Source organism: Anabrus simplex, chromosome 1 (assembly GCF_040414725.1).
Source record: "Anabrus simplex isolate iqAnaSimp1 chromosome 1, ASM4041472v1, whole genome shotgun sequence".
Lineage (NCBI taxonomy): Eukaryota > Metazoa > Arthropoda > Insecta > Orthoptera > Tettigoniidae > Anabrus > Anabrus simplex.
In genome coordinates, this window is record NC_090265.1 from 1,365,375,264 (window position 1) to 1,365,393,210 (window position 17,947).

The following is a 17,947-nucleotide window of genomic DNA, read 5'->3' on the forward strand; positions in this document are numbered from 1 at the left end:
AGATATTTTTCACCAATAGAGCATGTCAAAAACATACCAGATGTAAGGCTTTTCAGGCGTATTGCTCTATTAACCAGCGTTTTGTCTTAGGTCTGACACTAGACTCATCAGAGTGGGATGTGTCAGACCCTATCCAGTCCATGGGAATTTAGAATTTTCCATTGAGAATTGCTAGGCGGGCAATAATTCCATTGCGGAGATTTATCTCCCGTATGAAGTTATCAGACTGTGCCTCTTATAAGGGCTTTTGATAGGTTCACCTGCATACACCCCAGCATCAGTGGGTAGGGTCTGACACATCCCACTCTGATGAGTCTAGTGTCAGACCTAAGACGAAACGCTGGTTAATAAAGCAATACGCCTGAAAAGCCTTACATCTGGTATGTTTTTGACATGCTCTATTGGTGAAAAATATCTAATTCCCTCCGTGGGAATTTAGAATTTTCCATTCAGAATTGCTAGGCGGGCAATAATTTCATTGTGGTGATTTATCTACCGTATGCAGTTATCAGACTGTGCCTCTTATAAGGGCTTCTGATAGGTTCACCTGCATACACCCCAGCGTCAGTGGGTAGGGTCTGACACATCCCACTCTGAAGAGTCTAGTGTCAGACCTAAGACGAAACGCTGGTTAATAGAGCAATATGCCTGAAAAGCCTTACATTTGGTATGTTTATAAAAGTGCTAACCGACATTGTTCTGAATTAACTGAAAAATATAAGAAATAACCTATTCCATAATTTCTGGAAGAACTTTGATTGGCACCAAAATAAGGCTTATGTAGCTTCTCTTGTTGTCCTAGTACTGCCGAAAAGAGCTTAAGAAAAAGAAAACAAACAAAAAAAACAGAGACGTTTCACTACCTCCGTATATTTTCTTAAAATTGGAGATAAAAAATAGTGATGTATAAGAAATTCTGCAAAATTGGGTAAAATAAAGTATCGTCATGGTCAGAAGACAAGAAGATGTACCTGAAAACCAAACCCATGTTGAAATAGAAGATGGTGAACCAAACTCTGAAAATAATAGAGCTAGAGGATTAAAGAAGAATGAAGTAAGAGGAAAAAAGAAAGAGAAGGCATATCTCAGGGAATTCTTAAACAAAATACAGAGAGTTCCTTCCCATTACTGTCAAAGAGACACCAACAAGCTTTTTACATCAAAAAAGTAACTTTATGATCTCTACCCAGTCATGCTATAAATACTGTTACAAACTTTTGACGCAAGCTGTACAACCGGTTTGACGGGTAAAGAACCGCCAGTGTCCTTACGTTAACTTTGAACCATTGTGAGCTTGTTTGTGAAAGAGGAAGCATTTAGCTGCAGGTTTAAACATGAAATGAGGCGACTACAAAAATCGTGTTGCCGTGATAGCATTACATAAAGTTGGAAAATCTGCAAGTGACATTTTCAAGATGTTACAAAAGCATTCAGCGATTCACTGAAACCGGGTCTGTGAAGGATCGTCCAAGAGAGCATCGCCCAAGCAGTGTCAGGACTCCAGCAGCACGAAAAGCAGTTGTGGCTCGTGTTCGGAGAAATGCAGTGCAGAAGCAGGCCCATGAAATGAACATTTCGAGAAGGTCAATGTCCAGGCTTCTGTCAGAGGACCTTGGACTGAGGGCTTATCGCTGAGGTACAGGCCATTTACTTTGACGCACACCTAAATTCATTACCAACTCTTATATTAAAGAAGATCAGAGTGCTTAAAATATTGATGTCTCCTGCAGAGTTAGCCCATAATGGTGATCAGAAAATCCTCTTCACCAGTGATAAAATATTTGCCATTGAAGAGTCTTTCAATCATCAAAACGATAGGGTTTATGCAACAACCTCTCAGGAAATCAGTAAAAAAAAGTTCTAAAAGCTCTGAGGGCCCAATCATCCCTCCCTCCTTTTTTTTCTTTCGCTAGTGGCTTCACGTCACACTGACACAGATAAGTCTTATAGCGACGATGGGATAGGAAAGGCCTAGGAGTTGGAAGGAAGCGACTCTGGCCTTAATTAAGGTACAGCCCCCAGCATTTGCCTGGTGTGAAAATGGGAAACTACGGAAAACCATCTTCAGGGCAGCCGACAGTGGGGTTCGAACCCACTATCTCCTGGATGCAAGCTCACAGCCGTGTGCCCCTAACCGCACGGCCAACTCGCCCAGTCATCATCATCATCCCTCCTTCAGTGATGGTTTGGTGCAGGGGGGTGGGGGTGGGAGGATGAGTTATTCTGGCACCACCCAGCTGAATTTTAGTGAAAAGGGAGTTAAAACCAGTGCCCGAGTGTATGAAAGCACCATTTTGGAGCCTATTGTGAAGAACTTAAGTGGCACAGTGTTTCAAAACCAACCCTGGACTTTCCAGCAGGATTCTACTCCAGCCCACAAGGCAAGGTCAGCTCAAGGGTAGCTTTAGCATCATGTCTGTGACTTCATTTCGCCTGAAGATTGGCCCAGTAGCAGTTGGACCTGAACCCTTCGGATTGCCGACTGTGGTCAGTGCTTGAGGGCATCGTCTGCAAGAGGAGACACTCCACCATTGAAAGTTTAAAGTGTTCCTTGTTGGCAGGAGTGGCAGATTTTCCCTGCATGTCATGCGTTCCGCTATAGACGAGTGGCCACAAAGACTCAGAGCCTGTATCAGCGCAAAAGGTGACAATTTTGAAAAGTGATTGGTGCTCTGTGTAGTGAATGTATGTAAGAAAAACGAACTGAAATCAAATTAAAATATCTCTCATGATAGTAATAGTAATAAGAACTGCAATAGAACTGAAGAATACCAACTTCAATATTACTAAGGAATGGCAGGGAAGACAAGATACTAGGCCTGAGTCAACTTTGCCACACACAGGATCGTCACTCCCACCTGGATTTGAGCTTCCTCGGAAAACCTGGTCTCCTCTTAACAGGATATGATCAGGCCATGGTAACTGCGCAGATTTCCACTACAAGTGGAAAAGAATTCCTACGCCTACCTGCGACTGTGGTGCCTCTAAGCATACCATCTTGCACACTATCAGCGAATGTCCAAAAAGAAAGTACAGTGGCGATATCAGTGACTTTGCTCGTGCGTTTCCAGAGACAGTTAGCTATATAAATAACCTGGATATAAATATATAGTTTGTTCTTCAAAATCATTGTGTGTTGTATCTGTAAAGCCATACACTAAATAAATAAATTTCATGATGGTTGCGTTTTTCAGTTTTTAAGTTGTAACATTATTTATGGCTAGACTACGTACATGGGAAAATGTACAGGCAGTGACATGACCAGTTAGTGATACTTTACTAGCGAAATATTCAAGAACTTTCATCTTTCTCTTTTCCATCCTTGAAAGGATGTGTGACACATGTAGCCAATACAGAGTTGGAAATCCTACAGAAGAGGCATGGAAAACTCATGAAAATTAAAAGTGAGATGCACTGGAGAAAGAAAGAGATAAAGTTGATGCTTTAAAGAAAAAATATTACATTGTGAGTATAGGCTTGTAATCTGTGGAGACATGCCCTGTTGCTCAAGCTGGGGCAGTGTATTACAACACAAAGTTCTGTTGTCATAATTTCACCTTCTATAATGCAGAGAGCCATCAAGCCACTAATTATTGGTGGAATGAAGCAGGAGATCTAGCAGCATCAGTAGTCCTGTGGACTATCAACAAGAACATGAACCCCAATCATAATATAGTGATGGGTGCGTATATCGGAGTAAGAACTGTGTAATGGCCAATGCTCTTCTTCAGTTTTCAGTTCAGAATGGTGTTGACATAATTCATAAATACTTTGTGAAAGGGCACAGCTATATGGAATGTGACAGTGTTCATGCTTCCATTGAGAGGAAACTGAAGAACAGAGAAGTTAATCCCCTGAGTGATTATGCAAGAGCAACAAAAGAAGCCAGGAAAATACCTTCTCCTTGTGACATAAAGTGCCTTTCTTTTGATTTCTTCAAAGACTTCACAAGTCAATCACTACAATATTGAGTTGATTCGTCTAGGAAGGAAAACTGGAGAACCAACAGTCACTGAAATGGCAGTGTTTCAATATAAGGATGGGAAAATAGCTTATAAGCTATCTTTTGATGAATAATTCCAAATGTTGCCTAAATGACCAAATAAGGTAAATAAGAGTAAAAAAATTCCTACATTTGTATGTGTGGAGTAGAATAGAAGGACTGCAAAAGGGTTATTTTATATGCATCTAAATATCTTCAAAAAGGATAACACTTTCGTTTTTATTTTTTGTAAAATATAATGTATACCTAGCTATTTATATGTGCTATGTATAACTGTATTCACTGATGATGTCTATAAAAAAATTTTGTTCTGATTTCCTTCGAGGGAAAAAAGAGCTAGAGGGAGACCTAGAGCAAAGTGGATCAATTCAATGAAGAGGAATGCAAGAAGAAGGAACCTGGACTGGGACGAAATGATGATTGAGGAATGGTTGGAGGGGAGAGGAAGGTGAAGAAGTGCCTTAAATGCCCCGAGCCAGCAGGAACTGGATAAGGGGAAAGGAGGATGATGATGATGATGATGATGATAATGATGATTCATTTGAATTGCCACCACACACAGAACTGGATGAGAGTCCTATGCCAGATGTTATCAGGATTCAAAGCCGAGATGGACAGACTCACCATTGTGGGACAATTTTGTACAATACTAGAGTTAATTTTTTGTTGCTCTCATGTCTGTCAGTTAGTTGATAATAATTGTTTATATTGATACATAAGTGGATCTAGTGACATGTAAGATATATTGAGGTGTAACGTATACGGTAGTTTTATTATTGAAGTATGCTTGTTTAGTTTATAAGGAGAATATCTATATTTGTATATATTAACATATGATGAAGGCTAATGCACTTGTTTAATACCAGATAAATGATTCAATGATATTACACCTTGTGTAGTAATGTTTAACCAGCAAAAACCTCTTTTACTCATCTGATATTGTGACAAGTCTGCTTTGTAAACATAGCTGTATTTCGTATTTGTACATATTAATAAATATGATTTTATGCTTTCACAGCAGTGACTTGGGGAATTTGAAGATATTCAACTGAATGAATGCATCATGTCTTTCAGTGGTTAATAAAGACTTTTGTTTCAGCTCTCACATCATAATCATCAGTTATTGTGTTCAAATGAATGGGGAGTTTACATTCTAGTTGTTCTCCAGTTTTTATTGTCACAGATGAGGTCAGTGAGATTTGAATGCTTATTACTTATTGGGCCAATTGCAGAAACGGTATTTAGACAATGTTTACAGTTAAACAATGTCTAAGTATGGCTGCCACATTGCAAAGATGTTATTTATCACTTAGACACTGTCTAAAACCGATGTTCAACTGGCCATGTTTAAACACTACCCAGAACACTGTTTAACCTCAAATTTTAGGAGTGGATCACAATCAGAGGTTATGTATCATGAAACATATGACACAAGGGACTGTCAACTTGACTACTATTCTTGCCGTGTAAGCAATGAACTTCCTTGTTAACCCCTTAACTGGGGAATAATTTCATAACGTCAACCAGCCAGTGGGTAATTATTCAGCGCAACGTGCACTTTTGGAATGGGTACAGTAGGATGCGACAGATGTAAATACTCAACAGAAAAATATATTTTACTTGATTTATTTAAATTATTAGTGATACAGTAGAAATTCAATAGGATTATATTATTACCGTTTTCCTTGTAAACCTATACATATATATATATATACACACACACAGTGTGTTCATATAAAAGTGAATATAAAAAGTGTTCCTTTCATTATTATGATGACATTTTTCAATTTTGCAGATATGCATCAATAGGTTATACATATTTTCTGGTTCAACGTCATTCAGAAATTGCACACAGTGTGGTAAATATGGAAGCATGGGCAAGCACGAAGTGCCACGTCACATTCTTCACAGCAGTAGACAGTTTCCCGTCGCCTCTGGTTTGACAGGCACACAACACAACGTTTTCTTGAATGATTCCTACTTCCGGTCAGTGGGTTCTCAGATATCAAGTGACGTGCGGTTAGTCGCTGAAACTGGATCTCCAGAAGTTCTCCCTGGATGTTTTGGTTTCACTGTCGAATCACAATACTTCTCTGTCAGTTTTGATACCAGATTGAGATGAAAACTCAGTTGAGAATCAGTCCCATCTTTCTTTTGGAAGAGAACAAATGAACTGAAAACAGCAATGTCAAATAAGTGCCGGAACATTTTCATGTAGTACTTCTTTAGTCTCCCCCGTGCCATTGAGTAACTGGCAACGCACTGGTTAGACAAATAGACTCCTCCCATTCCTTTGCTGTACTCTATACTCAGAGTAGGCTTGAACTTATTATTTTCTCTCAACAAGATGTTGTTAATTAAGTTGAACACTGTTGTCATGGATGGTACTGATCATATGAACATCTTTCTTGTCTGCCCACTTCCTTATCATCAGTTTGTTCTTGTACCAGACTGTAAACCCTCCCTTTTGCAACTTTCGAGTCTTCAGATCTTAGGGTACATCCTTCCTGTTTACACGTAAAGTGCCTGCGGCGTCAGTTTTCTTTTCAACCAACAATTCAAACAGTTGTGGAGAACAATAGTAATTGTCCATGTATAACTTATACCCTTTGCCTAGTACGTCACCCATTAGTGACAGCACGACTTGGGAAGGCTTGTCAAGAGTTTTTAGTTCAATACCGTCAACTTCAGCTTGAACCTGTGTAGATTTTCCAGTGTACACTAGAATGTTCCGAACGAACCCAGAATCAGATTCGCACAAGTTGAAGGACTCCATCCCAAACCGTGCTCTTTTCTTCGGAATAAACACTCTCTATCCAAAGCGACCTTTCCACAACAACAGACTCTCATCAATGGCAATGTCGCAGTCAGGGGTGTAGGCTGCTTGAAATCGCTCAACAACATATTTCAACACAGACCAAATTTTGTAAAGGTATTAGGGGCACTTTCAGGATCAAAACTTGCACTGTCCCTGAAGTGCAGGAATTTCACTAACAAATGAAATTGTGATTCAGCCATGATATCGGTAAAGAATGGAGTATAAATCAGTTTGTTTTTACTGAAAAACATCCCCATTGTTGGCTTCTGAACTATGCCTTGTAGTAAAAATAGGCCTAACAACAGTTTTATTTCTGAGCTACTAGTAGGTTCCCACTTTTTGTCACGACGTCTATTCTTCATTTTCCCAGCTTGAGTTTTTTCAATTGATTGTGTGGCATATACATTTGTTTGATCAGCAATTAAGAGTACATAGTTCGTCAGTAAAAAAGAATTCAAAAATGTTTAGCGGATCACATTCCAGTACTATGTGTATACCTGCATCTCCAATGAAAGGAAATCTAGACCTAGGCTTACTTGGAACATCAGTCCATACAGTGTCACTTACTACTACTACTACTACTACTACTACCTCTTCAGGATCGTCGTTTTCTGTGTCACTTTGGCCATGAGTGGACGCATCACTGTCAATGTCAGTATCTTGTAATAAATGTTCCACTATTTCATCGTCACCGCTATAATTCAACGTCTTTCCTAACCAAGCCATGTTCACGTCACATGGAACAGTTTACCACCATACACAGACCAATTTAAAAAAGTTATCTGAAGATGGACAATGGCATTTGCAGAACAACTGTATCATAACAACAACAATAACAACAACTCGCAAATTTAGTAATTTCAATGTACATATACACGAATAAATTCTTTACAAAGAATTTGGCACGGACCGCACAAGGTAACACGAGACAGCTGTCAGACTGCCGCCTAGGTGCAAACTACCCAACTGGCATGAGACTGGATAAAAATGAATAGGACAGCAATAATCACATCTAATATGAATGGAATTAGTTTTAAATTACGACAGTAGACGGCAGAAGTGATTAAGAATAGCCAGACGCCTATAGGCAGCTAAACCCACCATAAGAACACATTTAGAATTACAAGAACGCCTAAAGGCATCAAACCCAATACTTGTGCGACAACTGTTGATGCCTTTAGGTGTCAAACCCAGGTAAGAGGTTAAGCCCCTATTGATGGATATGGCTTACTTTTCTTACTAAAAGCCTTTATTTTACCACCTAAACAATACACAGTCTTTCATTGATTAGTACTAGTTTCGGCCAATATGATGGCCATCCTCAGCTATTCACAACAAGATGTTGTTAATTAAGGACACAGTAACATTCCAAATATCTTAATAAAAGCAAGTCGAATGGGGTTAAATCCCAAGAAGCTAGGACCACAGATGATCACAAACACACACAATATATGCATATTCAAAATGTTCATTACAGTCTGTATCTACGAAGCGTGTTTTTTAAGTAGGGTACGTTTTGTTGTAGACACTAGTAGTTCGCGCGCACATCGCAACGAGCAAATGCGTCGTGTACCGCCATGCCTCGGGAACAACTGTGCTCAGTTTCAGCTCTCTAGCTAACCTGTGCGGTTCTATTCTGTGCTTTCAAAATGTTTAAGACTATCAACTCGCCCACCCCGTGTGAGGTTCGGTCAGTAATACAGTTTTTGTCAGCAAGGAACCTGTCTGCTACAGAAATTCATCGACAGATTTGCGAAGTGTATGGTGATACTGTTATGAGTGAAAGCAAAGTGCGTAATTGGGTACGACAATTCAAAGATGGCCGTGACAACGTCCATGATGAGGACCGCTCCGGTCACCTTTCTTTGATTACAGACGATTTGGTGGCTTCAGCTGATGCGAAGATTTGTGAGAACGGGCGCTTCACAATAACAGGTATCTCAAACGAATTTCCTGACATGTCGAGATCAGTGCTTTACAACATTGTTTCTGAACACCTAAAGTTTAGGAAACTGTGCTCCCGTTTGGTCCCGAAACTCCTAACAAAGGACCGAAAAAACAAAGATTTGAGTGTGCGATGAAGTTCTTGACGCGTTATGACGAAGAAGGTGACGGCTTCTTGAGTCAGATCGTAACTGGAGACGAAACATGGGTTTCGCATATCACGCCCGAATCGAAACAACAGAACATGGAATGGAGACACATACACTCGCCTATAAAGGTGAAGGCCAAACAGACTCTGTCCCAGCGCAAAATCATGGCGTCGGTGTTTTGGGATAGGCATGGTGTTTTGTTGGTCGACTTCATGCAACGAGGAACCACTATTAATGCAGAAGCATACTGCCAAACCCTGAGAAAGCTACGCAGAGCGATTCAAAACAAAAGATGCGGCATGGTGACAAAGGGAATTGTCCTTCTCCACGACAATGCAAGACCTCACACTACAGGTCAGACCCGCGATTTATTGGACAGTTCTGGCTGGGAAATTTTGGACCACCCACCTTACAGTCTTGATCTTGCGCTGAGCGATTACCATCTGTTCCTCCACCTCAAACATCACCTCAGTGGCAACCATTACAATGATGACGACAACGACATGAAAACGGCAGTGAACTCTTGGTTATCGGAGCAGGCGGCAAGTTTCTATGAAGAGGGTATTTTAAAATTGGTTACGAGGTATGATAAGTGTTTGAACAAACTTGGCAACTATGTCGAAAAATAGAATGAAGTATGTACTTTCTGAAAATAAATTAATTTTTTTGAAATAACCTTTCGTTGTGTACTTATTTTCAAACGGACCTTACTTAAAAAACACGTCTCGTAATACTTAACACTTGATCAGTTGAAATTACAGTCTAATGGAAAGTGTTAAGTTTTTAGATACACACAACAAGGAACTTTTTTAACAACTGTTTACATAAGTTATATGTGTTTTTTATGATAATTTATAGTCCCTAACTTTTTGGGATCCAACTCCATTTTATCTGGTCAAGTGTTAAGTATTAAATACAGACTGTAATGAACATTATGAATGTGCTTATATTATGTGTTTTTCCTATCATCTATGGTCCTAACTTCTTGGGATTTAACCCCATTTGACTTGTTTTTATTAAGATATTTGGAATATGAATGTGTCCTTATCTAACAGTATCTGGTTGTGAATAGCTGAGAATGGCCGTCATATCGGCCGAAACTAGTACCAATCAATGAAAAACTGTGTATTGATTAGGTGGTAAAATAAAAGCTTCTAGTAAGAAAAGTAAGTCCAATTCTTGGCAACTTATACATTTTATTATATTTGGGATAATTTCCCCAGAATTATAGGTCACTTCGATTACAATCATATCAGAATAACTTGTCCCGATTGTCAGAAGGCCGTCACATACATCAACTGGAAGAGATTCATTTATTACATTTACTGCCAAGTGGCGAAGTTATGGCTCTTGGCCCTCTCTTACACTTAACCACATACAATTTTTTTATTTTTACAGTATTAATCTAAAGTATCATTGTAATCAATTACTGTTATTGAGATATGTATGTCAGATAAGGAATTACAATAATACAATTAATTAAGGTTACTACTGATGAAAATTATAAGATAAATAGAAAGTGGATAATAACAAAAAATATATCAACTTATAACCTAAAGAATGTATCTACAACTAGCTTAAAGAAAAACTTATTCAAATATAAGGCTAAAATAAATTAACTAGTATGTTATGATCTGAGTGTACTAAAATCAATGTTACTATGTAGTCTATTTCTATGAACAGTCTATAGCCTTAAATGAGAGTAGTAAGAACGTAAATGGGATAGCCTAAGAACTTAAATCTAGTACGTCATTTTTGGTTTCATTCACACGTCATTCACTCTTACATTCATTCTAGTCAACTGTATGTACTCTGGAGGAATTTACGGTAGGCTGTTTTAAATGTCCTAGACGAGCAAGACTTTTTAATATCATCCGGGATCGTATTCCATAACCTCGTAGCGGAGACCAGAAATGAATGGCTGTAGGTATTCATTCAATGCGGTGCTATTTCAAGTAGTGATCCGGAACGAGTGTTAATTTCGTGGAACGAAGAAAGAAGCCTAAAATTGGACGACAGGTAGGTGGGGCTGTTTGAAGAAAGCAACTGATAGACAAGGGTCATTTGGTGCATGTTTCTACGGTCATTTAAAAGAAGCAATCCCAGCTTTTTGTAGTATGGTGTTATATGAGCATCATGTCGGAGCTGGAAGGCATATCGAATGCAAGAGTTCTGTACACGTTGTAGCTTTGTTGCTTGTTCATAGGTTAGATCAGTCAATAAACTGTCACAGTAGTCAAAGATTGGAAATAGAAGTGTTTGTATGAGTTTTAATTTAAGGTCCAGTGGGAGAACATTTTTATGACGCTTCAAAGGATAAATAGATGCGTGTACTTTTCTGCACACATTGGTTATATGTTCATTTCAGGTCAGAGTCTCATTTAAGGTGACCCCGAGGTTTGTCATAGAGTCCTAACAATAAGGAGTTAAATCGTTGTACTTTCAAATTCACGTCATGCAATTGACGTATGGCACTTCGGTATCATCAATGGTAATTGGAGGAGGATTGTGATTACTATTTAGAGCACATAGTAATTTTTTGTGTCCAATTATTATGCTTTGGGTCTTTAGTGGGTTGATGAGTAAGGCGTTGTTCCTGGCATACGTTGTGAGGCGTCGTAGGTCTGTATTCATATGCTGGATCGCTTCGCATATACTATCTACACTGGTATGATAATATACCTGTAGGTCATCAGCATACAAGTGGTATTTACAGTGCACAAGTGGGGATGAAATATCATTGATATGCAGGCTGAATAATAAAGGTCCAAGCACAGATCCTTGAGGCACGCCAGATAATCTGATAACCCATTTAGACGTAACATCATTTACTGAGACACACTGACGACGATTTGTGAGGTAGGATATAAAGAAATTGAGCGCATTCCGGTCAACGCCAAGGAAGCGCAATTTTGAAAGGAGTAGTTGTATGTTGACTGTATCAAATGCACTGCTAAAGTCAAGGAGCGTGAGTACCGTCACCTGTCGCTTATCCATAGCAAGCCTGATATCATCTGTTACCTGAAGGAGTGCTGTCGTCGTACTGTGGCCCTTCCTGAAGCAAGATTGTAACGGGTCTAGTAGTGAATGATTTGTGATATATTCAGTTAGTTGCTCGTGAATAAGTCGTTCAAGGGCTTTCGCAAGCGGAGGGAGTATAGATATAGGGCGGTAGTCTGATGGATAATTTGATGTGGTGTTCTTTAATACTGGAATCACTAGAGCATCCTTCCAAATGTCTGGAAAAGTTCCTGAGTTTACACAGTAATTGAAGATGTGAGTAATGATCGGTAATACTGCGCCGATGACATTTTTTATGAAGCCTATTGGAATATGATCTGCTCCTTTCGCTTGAGATTTAATGTAATTTAAGACTCGTTTTACTTCGTTTATATTGACAGTTCGCAATGAGAATGTAGGTTAATATTCAAGTAATCGCCATCTTCGTGTAACGGGATTCTGGATTGGGGTCGAGTTTCTTTAATTTGATTACCAGTGAAATGAGAGTTAAGTATGTCCAACGATATTGTTGGTATATGAGGTTCTTTAATTTTTCTTATTCCTATTAAGCGTAACTGATTCCACGCATTAACTGTATTGAGATTTTTTGTTTGATTTCTGATATATTTAAATTTACTGTTTCTAATTAATTGTTTCGTTTTGTTCCGTACAAGACAGTGTTGTTCAAAATCCGTTTGCTCTTTTGTTGCTCTGTTCTGGCGAAACAAAGCATCACGGCGGGCCATTGTTGCTTTTATCTCAGTGTTTAACCATGGAACAGGAGGGCGAGTAATCCTTGCCTGCAGAACGGGAGCATGCTTGTCATAGAGTCCTAACAATAAGGAGTTAAATCGTTGTACTTTCAAATTCACGTCATGCAATTGACGTATGTCGTCCCAAGGTAAATTATATACATCACATTGTAGTAGAGTTAAGTCTATATTTTTCATGTCTCTGTAGTTTACATACTTAGCTTTACACTTCAGCACCCGCAGTGAGTAGCATAGATAGATAAGATCGTGTGTAGAGATGCCAGGGACAGAGATTTGTCCGTGCTTGACAGCCTTATGGGGATTATTTGTCACTAAGTAGTCAATTAGGGTGTGGGTTGAGCCGTTACGTGTATGTACGTGGTTAGTTGCGTCGAACGGTAAGATGGTCATGTCCATTGACATGAACAGCCTGTGAATTCGGTCTGAGTCACTAGTCTGGGTCAGGAGATTTATGTTAAAATCACCGAGGATTATGATGTGTTCGTAGCCTGGTATAAGTTTCAGCAGATCCGCTTCAAGTGCGTCTATATTACTTACCTTGGGTGGCTTATATTCTACTACTATTAACAATTTCTGGTTGTTGACAATCGCCTCAGGGAACATATATTCAGTATGCGGGGTGACATTGGGGGAAGATTTACAAATTATTTTGCTCTTAATGTCATCTCTACAGTAATAGCAACTTCTAGCTCTGTGAGGAAAGCAACAGGAAACTACCTCACTCCTCATTTCCCTAGCACTCCTCTTCAGTGATGCCTAGGCCATGTATGACAGCTGATGGCGGAGCTGTTGAGGATACAACCAGCCTTAGGGCTGAAGAATAAACACACACAAGCACACATAATAGTGACATCAAAAAGTAGGTTGTGTGTGTGTGGGTATTTTACAGATAATCACTGCCCTAATTCGGGTAAGTTTTCAGCAACTGAGATATGAAAAGGCAAGGACTGGGGATGAAGAGCCATGGCCATAACAACAGCCTCTGTATTTACCTGATGTAAAAATGGAAAAACTACGGAAAGTAATCTTCAGGACTGCCGATGGTGCGTTTCGAACTTATGATCTCTAGAATGCAAGCTACAACTTTATGGCCCACACGAGTCATTCGGTTACACAGTACTATAGTTCCATCTTCCCATTGCAGAAGCTATTTAGATTACACTTACTGTAACAACACTATAATCAAAGCTCCACTTCCTCATACAGTGGCATGTCGCTTTAGTGTTGATAATATTATGAGATTTTATTTCCACCGAAAGCAATATTCTTATCTGTGGGCAACTTGTGCTCATGCTTAGCCATATTTGTATAATGTGTAGGAAGACTACAGCTGACTGATGTTTGGTGCACACACCAACAAATTTCATTGCTTTTGACAAGCAAAGAGTTGCATGGAAGATGCTTCAGATACTTCTATTTCCATTTTTGAACCAATATTGAAACTTTAAATGACGTTTATAGCTAAACACCAGCTGAACATTGTTTATGCAACGAAAGATCGTGATTGACTTAGACATTGTGTACGTAGATATTGTCTGAGGCTTAAAACTAGACGCAATTTCTGCAATTGGCCCATTGTGTTCAAATGAATGGGAAGTTTACATTCTAGCTGTTCAATATACCGTATTCTCCAGCTTTTATTATCACAGGTGAGGTCAGTGGGATTTGAAGGTGTTTAAATGCTATCATTCATACTACTACTACTACTAGGTTTATTTTTTTGTGCTAGGGGTTTTATGTCGCACCGACACAGACAGGTCTTATGGCGACGATGGGGATAGGAAAGGCCTAGGAGTTGGAAGGAAGCGGCCGTGGCCTTAATTAAGGTACAGCCCCAGCATTTGCCTGGTGTGAAAGTGGGAAACCACGGAAAACCATTTTCAGGGCTGCCGATAGTGGGATTCGAACCTACTATCTCCCGGATGCAAGCTCACAGCCGTGCGCCTCTACGCGCACGGCCAACTCGCCCGGTACTACTAGGTTTTATATCATGACAGATTTTAGAGATGCTGAGGTGCCAGAATTTTGTCCTGTAAGAGTTCTGACACAAGAAAGATTTTTTTTTTTTACCTTCCCAATATCACTGAACTGAGCTGGGAACAAACCCACCAAGTTGCAATCAGAAAGGCAGTACTCAATAGCCTGAGAAACTCAACCCAGTGACACAATGGAATGATATTTTAAAGACTTTAACACAGTACTTAAGAAGAGCTAAACAATGAGGAGTATATATTGACAACAAGACATACCTTCAATTATTTCAGACTGAAATATTCTAAACTTTATCCACTGCAAATCTGCAATTCCATATGGATCTACAACTTCACTTTTCATACAAATATTAGCTATAGGAACAGACTCCTCAGTCTCTGGAATATAGTGTACACATTCCAAATCTGGTACTGGTATCCAATCAGCATGGCTCGTGTGTGCCAAAGGAAACAGGTATTTTGAGTCAGTCATCGAGTGGCTGCAACACAAGAAACATTTCTCACCAATAATACAACTGTAACAAGAAATAGCTACTTCCAACTTAGTGTGTGTTAACAGATATCTGTAAGAGTAACCTGTATGTAGGCATAGAATTTGAAACTAAATTATCACTTGCATTCCAACATGGATGAGCAAAAATTACATTTTAGGTATATCACATTGACAGTCATGTCAAAACACTAGTAAATTTAATGGAAAGTATCTGTAGGTGAATCAATATTTTGGAAGAGGTTTGTCAAATTCAGAACAGATTTACAACATTTCAGCTAATAAAAAATATTCATATAATTAATCAATCAATCAATCAATCAATCAATCAATCAATCAATCAATCAATCAATCAATCAATCAATCAATCATCTATCTGCATTTAGAGATCTTGCCCAGGTGGCAGATTCCCTATCAATTGTTTACCTAGCTCTTTCTTATAAGTTTTCAAAGAACCCAGATATTTTTCAAACATCTCCCATGTTAATTTATGCCAACCTTTTACTCCTTGTCCTATAAATGAATGTACTCCAATTTGTCCTCTTGAATTCCAACTTTATCTTCATATTATGATCTTTACTATTTTCTTCTTACTCCCAAGTCTTCCCATCCCAAAGTTTGCAGCATTTTTGTAACACTATTCCTTTGTCGGAAATCACCCAGAACAAATCGTGCTGTTTTCCTTGTATCAAGTAGTCCTATACACTAGAAGCATATTCTAAATGGGATCTTACCAGAGACTTATATGCCCTCTCCTTTACATCCTTACTACAACTTCTAAACACTCTCATAACCATGTAAAGAGATTTGTAACCTTCCTTAACAACCTCGTTAATATGATTACTCCAATGAAGATCATTCCTTATATTAACACTTAGGTACTTGCAATGTTCCCCATGAGGTACTATCACTCCATCAACACAGTGATTTAAACTGAGAGGACTTTTCCTCTTGGTGAAACATACAACCTGACTTTTCATCCCATTTACCATCATCTGCTCTCCATCTCACAACATTGTTTAAGTCTCCCTGCAGTTGCTCACAATTCTGCAACTCATTACTGCTCCATACAGTATAACATCACCTGCATACAAATTATAGTGATTTAGAAATTAGCAGAGCCCCTGAAAATTTCCACTGAAGAAGTCTTAGCAAAGCTTGTGCTCACTACTTACTAAATGTCTGGGTCTTATCGAAACTATGCTTTACAATGACAGGAGATTTAAAAAGAAATAATGTATTGAGCTTGTGGATCTGACCACGATTTCACTTGAGCAATATCTTGATTGGAATCCACCAAACTGTGATCAGTTTGTGGTTGATGGACTGATTGTGCGGTTTGTTAATGTGTTTTATGTGTCTGATAGTGATGTCTGTAGTGACTGGGCTTTTTTATTATTATTATTATTATTATTATTATTATTATTATTATTATTATTATTATTATTATTTACATTTTATGGCCTTCACTGAACCACTCTAGCCAACTTTATACAAATAATTTTTCAGTTTCCTGTCAGCCCAGTACTTCGTCATTCTCTCTGATTGCTTGTCTGTGAGTTTCAGTGACTGGGATTTATTATGACAATTAAGTATAGCAGTGATCATCATGACACCCATATTGTTTACATTCCAAAAGAGAAAGGCAACAATGAAGAGAAAAATATTAATATCAAATGGCATAACAGAGTCATTTTTACACCCGCAGGAAAAGAGGGATGAGGCACATCATGAATAGAGGATCAAAATCTTCTTACACACTACCTATTGGTGAAGTTGAGGAGTGTGGGTTCCCAAAATAAAACAACACCTCTTTAATCCCCATCAGAAGAGACAGTGACTTACCTGAGAAAACAGAACTGTCAGAAAAAGATGTGAACTTAGCAATGTGTAAAATAAAACCCAATACTGTTCCTGGACCAGATAGAATAGAATTTTGCAGGATTTGAAAACGGCAATATGTTAGCTTTCTTGAGAAATGCATTGCTCATATTTCGTGTAGCTCCTAAACAAGTGAAGCATGCGAGGACAACTCTTATTCACAAAGGAGATGATTCAGTATATTTGAAGAATCGGAGAACTATCACCATCTTCTCCATTAAAAGAAGAATTTTTTTGCTAGCGGCTTTACATCGCACCGACACAGATAGGTCTTATGGCGACGATGGGATAGGAAAGGCCTAGGAGTTGGAAGGAAGCGGCCGTGGCCTTAATTAAGGTACAGCCCCAGCAGTTGCCTGGTGTGAAAATGGGAAACCACGGAAAACCATCTTCAGGGCTGCCAATAGTGGGATTCGAACCTACTATCTCCTGGATGCAAGCTCACAGCCACGCGCCTCTACGCGCATGGCCAACTCGCCCGGTAAATAAATAACAAATAAAAGAAGAATAGCTGAAGGAGTACTGAACCAAAAACTCAGCTCCATTTTGTCCCTTTCTTAGATCTTACGCAAGCCAAGTGGGAAGCTCCTATACAAAACTTAATATCTGCAGCTATCTTCTTTATGTTAGAGACTATCACCTTCACACTATCAGAGACTTACGGGCAGGAAAGAAATCGGTGTTGAAGGAATTAGATATTGATTATACTAATAATCCATTAACTGGTCAGCAAATTCAGAAACTACTATGAGAGCAAAACTTCCGTACTTGGATATTACACTCTTTAAGAGGAAAAGGTGTTGATGTTTATGCCAATCACCCTAAAGCAAACTTCTGGATAAATAAATGGAAAGGACTATCAAACTCCGAAAGGGCGAACATGCTCAGGATAATACCA

General features: G+C 38.9%; 1 protein-coding gene across 1 annotated transcript in view; it reads right to left on the reverse strand.

The window, feature by feature from the left end:
- The window catches only part of LOC136859080 (uncharacterized), a 357,013-nt gene that overhangs the window by 198,694 nt on the left and 140,372 nt on the right, over nucleotides 1–17,947 (reverse strand). Inside the window, exon 9 of the mRNA XM_067138671.2 lies at nucleotides 14,937–15,157. Within this exon, the coding sequence (XP_066994772.2) occupies nucleotides 14,937–15,157 (221 nt within the window). The remainder of the gene's footprint in view (nucleotides 1–14,936; nucleotides 15,158–17,947) is intronic.